This window comes from Chrysochloris asiatica, unplaced genomic scaffold, assembly GCF_000296735.1.
Source record: "Chrysochloris asiatica unplaced genomic scaffold, ChrAsi1.0 scaffold00096, whole genome shotgun sequence".
NCBI lineage: Eukaryota > Metazoa > Chordata > Mammalia > Afrosoricida > Chrysochloridae > Chrysochloris > Chrysochloris asiatica.
This window is the reverse complement of record NW_006408614.1, coordinates 11,251,412-11,263,139: the sequence shown is the minus strand read 5'-3', so window position 1 is coordinate 11,263,139 and position 11,728 is coordinate 11,251,412. Positions and strand designations below refer to the sequence as shown.

The window sequence follows — 11,728 nt, the reverse complement described above, 5'->3', positions numbered from 1 at the left end:
TGTAGGTGGGTGGGTAGGTGTGTGTATGGATGTGGGTGTAGATTGTGTGTATGTAGGTGGGTGTGTAGGGATGTGTGTATGGATGTGGGTGTAGATATGTGTGTATGGATGTGGGTGTGTGTGTAGATATGTGTGTGTATGTATGTGTGTGTAGGTGTGTGTGTAGGTGTGTGTGTGTATGGATGTAGGTGTAGATTGTGTGTGTAGGTGGGTATGTAGGGATGTGTGTATGGATGTGGGTGTAGATATGTGTGTATGGATGTGGGTGTGTGTGTAGATATGTGTGTGTATGTATGTGTGTGTGTAGGTGTGTGTAGATATGTGTGTGTATGTATGTGTGTGTAGGTGTGTGTGTAGATATGTGTGTATGTGTGTAGGTGTGTGTGTGTAGATATGTGTGTGTATGTATGTGTGTGTGTGTAGGTGTGTGTGTAGATAAGTGTGTGTATGGATGTGGGTGTAGATTGTGTGTGTGTAGGTGGGTGTGTAGGGATGTGTGTATGGATGTGGGTGTAGATATGTGTGTATGGATGCGAGTGTGTGTGTAGATATGTGTGTGTGTATGTATGTGTGTAGGTGGGTGGGTGGGTGAACGGTTTGCATGAAACGGACCCTCGAGCCCTGAGGCATCACTGAAGCGCGTCCTCCCCCCTCCCCTCCCCCAGCAAGCCCTCCTCCTGGAGCAGCAGCGGATCCACCAGCTGAGGGACTACCAGGCGTCCATGGAGGCGGCTGGGATCCCTGTGTCCTTTGGAGGCCACCGGCCCCTGTCCCGGGCACAGTCGTCCCCGGCGGCCGCCACCTTCCCCATGTCTGTGCAGGAACCCCCCACCAAACCACGCTTCACGACAGGTACTGCGCCGCGGGCGTTCTCCCGGGATGGGGCCGGGCGGGCTTCGACCGGGGGTGTCCATCTCCCTGTCCAGCTTCCCCTGCGGACCCCAGGGGCTATTTCTCTGAGGCCTGAGCTCATGTAGAGGGAGGGCTGGGCGAGAGGGCCTGGCGCCGTGGCAGCAGGGTCACCGCCTGACCCCTGTGTGCTCTCAGGCCTCGTGTACGACACACTAATGCTGAAACACCAGTGTGCCTGCGGAAACACCAACAGCCACCCCGAGCACGCCGGCCGCATCCAGAGCATATGGTCCCGTCTGCAGGAGACGGGCCTGCGGGGCAAGTGTGAGGTAAGGAGGGGGCAGGCAGCTCCCTCCCCAGGCTACCCTCGGTCCTGCCCTTGTCCCCAAAAATGGACTGAGCAGCCCAGCCTCTGTGTTTGGGCCTGGGTCTCCTGGTCTGTCGAGTACCACCTCCCAGGAGTGCTCCACCGAAGCCCACCACGAAGTCCACCCGTGAACCTCCCACCAGTACACTGGAGCCCCAGACAAGGAGCTTAGACCTGGCAGTGCCCCCCCACCCCCCACTCAGCCCTCACAGGGCCTCGCAGCAGTTAGGGATCCCACAGCTCCAGCCAGGTTGCCAATGTTTGGGGTGGGGGGGGCACGGGGGCTGGGCCCACACAGCCGCCCTGCAGTGCCAATTGCCGAGTTTCACCACTAGGAGGCAGCACCGCCCCGGTAGAACCCCAGCCTGAGGGGGCACCAAGTACTCCCCATTCCTGCTGAGCATCGCCGGGGGCTCCGGGAGCCCAGGATGAAGGGCACCCCAATTCCAAATACTTCTTTTCCCAGCCCCACCCCACCCCCAAACCCCACTACTGTGGAGTCCACCATTTCAACTCTCATGGACTGTATAGGACAGAGTGAATCGGCTCCATAGGGTTGTCCGAGGCTGTGAACCTGCATAGGAACAGACCGCCTCGTCTTTTCCATGCAGAACAGCTACTGGGTTTGAACCATTGACCTTGCAGTTCATGGTGCAGTTAACTGTCAAAGTGCATTTGGGGCTGGCTTTAGGGGTCCAGGGTTCTAAGCAGGTTTCAAGGGGGCATGTGACAGTCTCCAACCCGGCTGCTGACTGAGAGAGTCCCCTCAGGAGCTCTCAGCGACTGTCCATCTGCCAGGCGCCCAGGGGAGGCTGAGATTAGTGGGGGGTGTCCAGCATCGTGGCACGTCCCACGTCCGAGTGGTCACCATGGCCCTGAGTTCCTCCATCAGCCCATAACTTCTCTGCTCTCACTTTACATATGAGGGGGTTCTGAGAAGTTCCCAGAAAAATGGAATTTGGAGATAATGGAATTTTCCCACATGCTTTTTGAGGCCCCGTCAAATCTCTAAGGGTGGGGAGCTGACCTGCTTCTGAGGTGGTTTCTTGTAATGTTGCATTTCGCCCCAAAGTTCCTCTCTTGGTCTGTCTTAAGTTGTCCCACAGTGTGGTCTTTGCATGGGAGAGCCCACTTGGCCACCTGGCCGGCCAGCCCTTCCTCCACACCAACACCACACTGGTCACCTCTCTTTCCCGACCCCATGTAGTGTACACAATTGGTGCTCTAACTGCCGGATTGGCCCAAAAAGCCCCAGGATGCTGAGTCCCTGCCCCGGCAGGCAGGCCAAGTCCACACCAACACCCTGTCTCCCCACCCACACCCACACACCAAGAAGTGCACTCAGTCCACTCCCGTGAGTGGTGGTTGATTCATGATGTGGGGAAGGGGCTTCCTGAGATGAGTCACAGAGCAGTGGGGTCACAGAGCCCCTCCTCCTGCCCTTGCCCGCTCAGTGCCACACGGGGCTCCTCAGGCACAGGACACGACTGACCACAGCGTCCCCTGCAGTGGCCCGAGATGCCAGAGCTTCTGTCACGGCATGTCTCCATCGCGGGCTGGGTGACCGGGAGGAGGTGCCACCCCAGTACGTGGGCTCCCGCTCTCAGGAACCACTGCCCACGTCCAGTACCAGCCTCATCTGGCCAGCCACACCCTGGCCATCTTATAAAGACTCAATAAGTGTCGTTCGAGGCCCAGCCAGTATGTGTGCAAGTTGCTGGGCCAAGTCTCAGCGGAACCCTGGTGCGCCCACACAGAGGACCGCGGAAGGGCTGGAGGGCTACCTGAGACCGGTGCGAGCAGGGCCAGCTTCTCCATCTGCAGGTGCAGGACGTTATGCCGTCCTGAGCTCTGCCGCGCTTGGGGTGCATTTTCTAGAGCCCCGACTTGCAGCGGGAACAGAGGGGTCTGTCCTAAGACCAGAGCTGCCCATCGGACCAAGAGAGGAGCCCCATTCCGATGCTCCTTCAAGTTGTCCAACGATTCTGACACAGCGCCCGTGGTGTGACGTCTGATGGCCCCTCTGTCTCCACAGTGCATCCGCGGGCGCAAGGCCACGTTGGAGGAGCTGCAGATGGTACACTCAGAAGCTCACACACTGCTGTACGGCACCAACCCGCTCAACCGGCAGAAACTGGACAGTAAGAGACTCCTAGGTATTTCAAGGCCTTCCTTGCCCTGGTTCTGGGTTCCGAGTCACCAACACCATTCTGGGAGCTCGGTTCTCCCACCCACACACTGCAAGCCCCTCGTGGGGTGGTGATGAAAGGTCGGCCGGAGCCCGGCCCACCAGGCCCAGGGGACTGGGGCATGGTCACCACGCTGTATCATGAGGTGAGGGGCAAAGGACACCACCAGGGCTCCAGCAGTGCCCATGTTAGGGTGTCAGGGAATTGAGGGCACATGGGGAGACGGCAGCAGGGATTTCCCCCAGGGACTACCCCTTGGTGTGTGGCTCTGACAGGCAGTCCTGGAGACAGGGTGCAAGAAGGCTCTGAACTTCCCGACCAGGTGTCTCCTGCCCCAGCAATTCAGTGGAGGAGGGTGGATCCTGGGGGCCACAGACTTAGGGCACAGACATGGGGTTCCTGGGAGACACAGACTCGGGGGTCCTGTAGCTGGGCCAGGGCAGGCTCCTAGGGCGTGGACCTCACCCACTGGACACACATATGGCAGTTCCAGCCTTGAGCAACACCCCGAGTGTCCCTCCCCGGCCCCACAGGACAAACAACAGACGGGCCCCCTGGGTCCTGCTCCCCCTGCCCCCTCAGAACTTGTGTGCATCTCCGAGCACGAACCCCACCTGTCCCCAGCTGTGAGTGCCAAGAGCCCAGACCCCCGAGAATCTCTCAGGATGTTCCATGTCCTGCTCACGGGACTGCATGAGGCTGAAGGATCTCCCAGAAGCCCACCCTCCATGCAGCTCACAAGGACAGGACCACCAGCACTGACAGAGCACAGCAGTCCACTCCAGCCCATGTCTTGGAGGACAGAGGCTGCCCAACAGGATCCCACACACCCAGGGACTCAGGTGTGCCTACCAGGTCCCCAGCCCAGCGTGGACATTCACAAGGGAAAGAAGCCCCTCCACTGTGTTGGCTTGTTGCCATTCGAGGTGACCGTCAACTGAACCACAGCAGTCCTGGGTTACACATGTCCCACTGATGGACAACTCCGTCTTGTCCAAATCTTGGTGTGTTGCTAATGTGCTGGACTGCAAAGCCAGGTTGAGCTGTAAGGTCCGGTGGTTCAAGCTCACCAGTTGTTCCTCGGAAACCCTATACAGGGTCACTATGGGTCAGAACCAACTCGACGGCAGTTAACAACAAATGGACGTCAGAGTCTTGGTGTGACACTGTGGGTAAGCTCTAGGCTGCTAACCACAAGGTTAGCGGTTCAAACTCACCAGTATACAGGATCGCTATGAGTCAGAACCAACTCGATGGCACTTGAAATCAACGAACTGGACCTCACTTTGAATCGATTGGTCCAACTCCTACCAAAAAAACCCACTGCTGCCAAGCTGATTACAACAGTGACCGTAGAGGACAGGCCGGAACCGCTCCATAAGATTTCCAAGGCTACAATCTTTAGGGGGACAGAGAGCCTCATCTTTCTCCCATAAGGCACCTGGTGGGTGCTGGCTGCCAGCACCTAACCCACTGCACCACCAGAGCTCACAGCCAGCACGTGAGCAGCTTTGAAACCACCTCCCACAAAGCAAGCTAGTTGTCATTGTGTCTTGTTCCAAGTCATGCCTTCTGCGTAAGAGTTGCCAAGACTGTAAGTCTTTACTGAAGCCGACAGCCTCATCTTACACCACCAGCCTTGAGGTGAGCAGTCCAGTGCTTATCCCACTGTGCCACCATAGGGTAAGGCCACGTAAACCATCTGCACCTGGAATCCTGTGGTTCTGCAGGAGAGGCGCTAGAATACAAGGTCAGCAGTTCAAATCCACCAGCTGCACGTTGGGAACCCTAAACAGGGTGGCTGTGAGTCGGAACTGCCTCGACAGCACCTAACAACATCATCAGCAGTCCCTGGTCCCACCTGTCCCACCTTCTGCCACCCCAGGACTGCCTGCACCATGTCTGAACTGTGGCCTCAGGACAGGCATCAGAAACCTGAAGTGCATCTCAAGTGGTAACAGACGAGGTGTCCTCTTAGCTGCGTGGACAAGCTCTAAGCACAGCTCAGTGGAAAGAAAAGGAAACAGAACGAGTTCTATCGCTGAGGTCAGCATCGTCCACTCGAACGGTCCAGGAGACATGAGTGGGCTGTGAGCAGGACAAAATGCAGGCGGCGTCAAGCAGAGAGGGTCTCCGTGGGGCCTTGCTGCCAGCTGGGTACTGAAAAGCGAGCTCTCCCCAGATCACCACCCAGAACCAAGTGAGAGAAAAGCCCCCAACGTCCTGCTTCTCCCCGAGAAAATGTGGACAGTGTGCTCAGCCTGGCTGGGAATCGGAACCTTAGAAACCCAGCTCCCCACCAGGGAAATCCCCTCTGAAGGTCAAGTGTAGAGCGAGAGGATCCTGGGTGGGTCAGTCCCAGCTTCCCTGACCACTGATTCAGGGCAGGATCCCAGAAAGTGTTGCTTCTCTCGTGCTGGGGGAGAATATTCCGGGCAACTGAGCTCCAGGTTCAAGAAGCATCAGGACTTGGTGGGCCACCCTGTATGGGGAACTGCATGGTGGGCTTCTGGGGGTTCCCCTCACATGCAGCCCAGTGAGTGTGACGTGGATAGTGACATCCTGAGAGATTCCGGGTCCCTGCCTGCTCCTAGCTGGACTTGGATCCCTGCTCGGACACACTCACAGAGTTCTGTGGAAAGTGAGTCAGACTCGGTCTTCTGTCACCTCCCAGGTGTCCGGGGCTTATCCCCATAAAGGCAGCTGCCTGCCAGGTCTCAGAGTCACCCCCTCCAGCAGTCAGGGACCCCTGCTACCTGGTGGTCCCCTGCAGGTGAGGTCCTGATCCAAGATCCTCAGGCCTTTCCACATGGTTGACACCTAAGTTTGACCTGCAGGTTCTGGCCTCCACCCAGAGAAATGTTCCGCAACCGTGCAGTGACCATCTGTGGACCCCACTCAAGCCACTGAGAGCCCAGTGGCTCCCAGGCAGGCTGGACTGGTGGCCTGGCCTCCACCTACTGGACCCTGACTGTCCCTCTCCCTACAGGCTCCCTGACCTCGGTGTTTGTGCGGCTCCCATGCGGAGGTGTTGGGGTGAGTATCTCTCTAACATGGAAGTTGTGGCCTGTGTGTTGTCTGGATCTCAGAAACCACATGTGTGCCCCTGACCTTCCCCCAGGCTGCGTCCCTCCAGCCTGTATCCTCAGGCAGCCTGTCCCCACATGGGAGCAGTAGCCAGGTCCCCTCTGTTTCAGAAGGACTGTGAAGCCCTGGACAAAGGGGCGCAGGGTTCATGGAGCATGAGGTGGTCTGCTAGGCTGTGTCTGCTGTCCTCTCCCCCGAGTAGACGGCGTCGCCAACACCTGAACAGGGTAGGGGTCTGGATAGATCTAGAGGTCCCCTAAAGACGAACTCTTGACGAAATGAGCGAAGACGGAGAAATCAGGGAACTACAGTTTAATGGAGAGGCCGTGGTCCCACGGGCCTGGGAGAGTCAACAGAGGCGGTGGGCGCCAAGGCCCCCAGTTGATGATGCATGACCAGCTGGTGCAAAATTCCAGATAACAAGGCAAAGCTTGAGGTCTGGAGCTTGTTACGGAACTGAAACAAGGTGATTTTCTTCCCGAGTCTTTACAAAACTCGCTGCTTTAGACACTATTCCTGCAGGAGACTCGGTGGCACTTCCCGTAACGCCAGCTGGCGCATGTCGAGTGGTCCTAGTCTGTGTTGTGAGTGGGCTCCAGTCTCTTAATTTATGGCAAATTTCTGACCAAACGTGAAAAGGTTTGAGTTTACACTGCCCTGCGGCCAGTGTGTCATCCAAGGCAGAATTTATCATTTGCAAGTGAACTCAGATGTGGGGGCGCTGAGCCTCAGTTGCCTCCGAATTGCAGAGCCGCCTGGCTGGCCGGCACAGAGCCACTCACTCATGCACAGACATGAAGGACGATGGCACGGATTCCAGGGCCCCTGCAGTCTGCTGAGATCTCGGACCACGGGGCACCGCGGGGCACTGGTTTCTTTGGGTTGTTTTTGCAAGTCTCATGGCAAGGCGGGACCCCAACACTGCTGTCCTCCAGCCCTGTGGACAGCGTTCCCCTCAGTGGCCCAGGGACAGTGCACCTTCTGAATCCAGCCTGCCCCCCAGCCATCGGGAAGAGCAGACCAACAGCTTGAGTGGAGCGTGGTCATTGGGGGAGCAGGAGGGAAGCTGGGAGAGGCTGTCACCTCGCCGGTGGTTCTTGGGCCTCAGTATGTTGCTGCGGCCCCCTCACATGGGGCAAGCACGTTTGCCGATTGTATGGAAGAGGCCCTCCCGGACACCCCTGATCTGCACAGCCCTGACCAGGCCTTGCCAGGACCCTTGCCTACGTACGTGAGGCGGTCTGCCCCGCAGGGTCACTCTGAGTCAGGGTTGACCCGGCGACAGTGGGTTTGTCTTTTTCTGAGGACTTTCTCCTCGGTGGTGCAGACGGTGAAGCTCCTTTCTCCTTGGGAGACAGGCCCCGCCATCCTGCAAGATGGTCACTGTTGGTTGTTGTTGCTATAGAGTCGATGCCAACTCGTAGCGATCCTGCCGGACAGGGAACTGCCCCCATGAGGTTCCACGGCCTGTGATCCTGCGGAGACAGACTGCCACCCCTTTCTGCTGCACGGCGGCTGGATGGGGGTTAGCGGACCACGCCATTGCAAGCCCAGAGGAGCATGGTTGTCTGAGCGCTTAGGTCGTCACTAGACGGCAGTGGTTTCTGAGTTGCCCAGACTATCTCTCAGGGCCTCATGTGTCTAAACCCACTGCCCTGGGACCACCAGAGGGACCTGGCCAGGCTTCCACTCGGGACATCTGGTGACTGTTTCTCCCCCCTGAACAAGCCCCCGTGAGGTCAAAGGCCTCAGCGGGCCATGACTGGGACCAGAAGCCATCTTTGAAATGCTGGCCATGGATGCTGCCGGGAAGGCAGGTGGAGAGTTCTAACTATATTTGGGAACGGTTTAAAGAAATGACAGCTCTGGTCACTGCAAAGTCCCGCCCTGTGGAGCCAGGATTTGTGGATTCCCTGCAACTCGTCTGCTTTTGAAGAGGAAGCTTCCACACCACCCCGGTCCCTCCACACAACCAGCTCTCTCTAAAAGGGCAGGGAGACAGGAGTTCTACTCGACCTCTTCCCAAGGTGGCAGGTGGCTTTAGGCTTGGGGTGTCCTGGGATGGGGTCCCAGAGGACAGGATCCCAGCTAGACAGGGGAGTGTTCTGGTAAAGTTCACTGAACGCAGGAAGGATGTGGCCCAAAGTGTTTGTACTTTCAGCCTTTGCCCCTCTGCATCCCCACCCCACTCAGGCTCCCAGACTCAACCTGCCAATGCCCCCACAGACGCCAGGGACTATTGAAAATGTGTTGTGATGCCATAAGCCAGTAGAGGAAGAATGGTGGGGGGCAGCACCCTAATCCTATCACAGCCCCGTCCTACATAAGGGGAGTGTCCCTGGGGGGTAGCCTGCAGCTCCTTGTAATTATAAGAGATACCAGGACAAGCGGACAGAGAGGTGGGATCCCTGTGCTGAGAACCACCTAGACCCAGGGGAAGATTGAAGACAAGACAGACACATGGAGCTCGCCAAGGGACGCCAGGCCCATGGGTGCTGAAAGGAGACAAGGACCTTCTCCCAGAGCCAACAGAGAGGAAGCCCCCCCTGGAGCCTGAAGTCAGACTTCTAGACTCCTGGCCTGTGACAGAACACATTTCTGTTGGTTGTAGAGGGCGAAGGCAGTGCCAACATCTGGTCCTACAGCGTCTGGTGACGGGTCTGCCCCTTGTTCTAATGTCTGATCCTCACTGCCCCCTCCTGTGCCCATTCCTGTCTTCCTGTCCTGTCGGGCATTTGGAGATTGTGGGTAATTCAGCACAACATGAGCCACAACCTAAAGATATCTGGTTCCAGCTCCTGATTCGTGTCATTCTGTTGGTCGTCGGTGTGATGTGATGCAGTAAGGAAAGGGGGAGGGACGCAGCAGACTCAGAAAAGGGTAGAAGTGTGTCGTTCCTGGCCTGCCAGCTCCCTTGACTGCTAATATGTGTTTGCGATGCGTTGTTTTTAGAGGCAAAAGCGACCCCAGTGCAGCTGGCTCTGTTCTTTGAGAGGAAATTAGTGGGCAGGAGGCACGATGCTGGGAGTTGAGATGCGGGGTCTCCATGGAGCCTCGGAGACTGGCGAGGCTGGGGCGGCCTGTGTGGCCTGGACGACAGTGACCATATCCACCGTCTCCGCAGGTGGACAGTGATACCATATGGAACGAGGTGCACTCATCAGGGGCGGCTCGGCTGGCCGTGGGCTGTGTGGTGGAGCTGGTCTTCAAGGTGGCCACGGGAGAACTGAAGGTGAGTGAGGGGTCTGGTCAGCAAGCTGCAGCGGATGGGAGCACACATCCCCCAAGACACGCACTGCACAGTAGGGACTATGGGGGAGGCTAGTGGAGCCCCTGCCCGGCACGCACAGTGTGGGGAATACAGACCGGTTCGGTGAGCTGCATTTCTCTCTAAGGAAAAGATCTTAAAACTCTGAACAATGGCATCGACGGCAGCTGGACTCTTGGCCCTGCTGTGTCCTGCCACCTCGGGTTATGATTGATTGCTGGGTTGTAGGATCATGAAGAAAACTCAACTTCACGCAAATGCTAATCCCCTTCGGATAACACACCTGCCCCCAAGTCGATTCCAACTCAACATTGAGTCAAAGCCTGACCAATGTTGTCTCTGAACAGCTCGCTGCTCTGGGGCCCTCACACACACCTTCACACACACACACACACACACACACACACACACGCACACCCTCACACACACCCTCACACACTCACACATGCACACCCTCCCCAGTCGTCCCGGTCACTGTGGGGACACGGGTCCATTCACCAGGCACGGGTCATTCGGAGATGACTTCAGGTGTGTGGAAGTACACAGGGCTTCCAGAGGTGCCAGGGGTCCCCTCCACGCTAGACCTCAGCTCTAATAGCTCTGTCATCCTCCGCGTGATAATGAGAGACACCCTCGGTTTCTCCACCTCAGACCTTCTTTTAAGAAAAAGGGGCCCCTAGCTCAGCTCGCTCTTGGTTTTCCGAGGCAGGACCAGCAGCGTGTTGGTCTACCGTTGTGTTTGCCTAAGTGTGACTCATCAGTGAGTCTGACATGATCCTGGATCCCCTCCATGTGTGCCTGGCTGGTGGAGGACACTTCTTTCAGGGTCCTCTGAGCCCCATCCCGTCCATACCTACCTGGGTGCCAGGCTCAGTAACACCAAACCGCAGGCAGCTGTCACCCACAGAAATTGGGGAGGCACACACCTTTTCCTCTCTGAGTGAGATTCACTGAAACCTGTGAGCCCGCAAGACACCTTTACTGACGGGCTTCTCGTCTACAGAACGGCTTTGCAGTGGTCCGCCCCCCCGGACACCACGCCGAGGAGAGCACACCCATGTGAGTAGACCTCAGACCCCAGCAGGCGGGAGAGGGCAGGGCCCACCTGTTGTTAGCTCTAGTGCTGCTACACAGTCTGCTATGGTGTGTACTGTACATGTGCAACCATGGACAGGTGTGTGTGTGACGTGGATGTTTATATGTGACATGTACATATGTGAGGCTGCGGAGTGGATGTGACGTGGATGTGTGTACGTGTGACGTGTACATATGTGAGGCTGCTGAGTGTGTGTGATATGAATGTCCATGGATGTATGTATGCGTGACATGTACATATGTGAGGTTGCTGAGTGTGTGTGACATGGATGTCCGTGGATGTATGTACATGTGACATGTACATATGTGAGGCTGCGGAGTGGATGTGACGTGGATGTGTGTACGTGTGACGTGTACATATGTGAGGCTGCTGAGTGTGTTTGATATGAATGTCCATGGATGTATGTATGCGTGACATGTACATATGTGAGGTTGCTGAGTGTGTGTGGCATGGATGTCCGTAGATGTATGTACATGTGACATGTACATATGTGAGGCTCCTGGGTATGTGTGATGTGGATGTCCATGGATGTGTGTACATATGACGTGTACATATGTGAGGCTGCTGAGTATGTGTGATGTGGATGTCCATGGATGTGTGTACATGTGACATATACATATGTGAGGTTCCTGAGTATGTGTGATGTGGATGTCCATGGATGTGTGTACATTTGATGTGTATATATGTGAGGCTGCTGAGTATGTGTGATGTGGATGTCCGTGGATGTGTGTACGTGTGACGTGTACATATGTGAGGCTGCTGAGTGTGTTTGACATGGATGTCCGTAGATGTATGTACAGGTGACATGTACATATGTGAGGCTGTTGAGTATGTGTGACATGGATGTCCATGGATGTGTGTATGTGTGA

The 11,728-nt window shown here is 56.5% G+C and overlaps 1 protein-coding gene across 1 annotated transcript in view; it reads left to right on the top strand.

The window, feature by feature from the left end:
• The window catches only part of HDAC4 (histone deacetylase 4), a 66,657-nt gene that overhangs the window by 37,777 nt on the left and 17,152 nt on the right, over positions 1-11,728 (top strand). The window contains exons 12-17 of the mRNA XM_006866790.1: positions 666-852; positions 1,048-1,181; positions 3,255-3,375; positions 6,398-6,444; positions 9,620-9,727; positions 10,767-10,822. Coding sequence (XP_006866852.1) covers positions 666-852; positions 1,048-1,181; positions 3,255-3,375; positions 6,398-6,444; positions 9,620-9,727; positions 10,767-10,822 — 653 coding nt within the window. The remainder of the gene's footprint in view (positions 1-665; positions 853-1,047; positions 1,182-3,254; positions 3,376-6,397; positions 6,445-9,619; positions 9,728-10,766; positions 10,823-11,728) is intronic.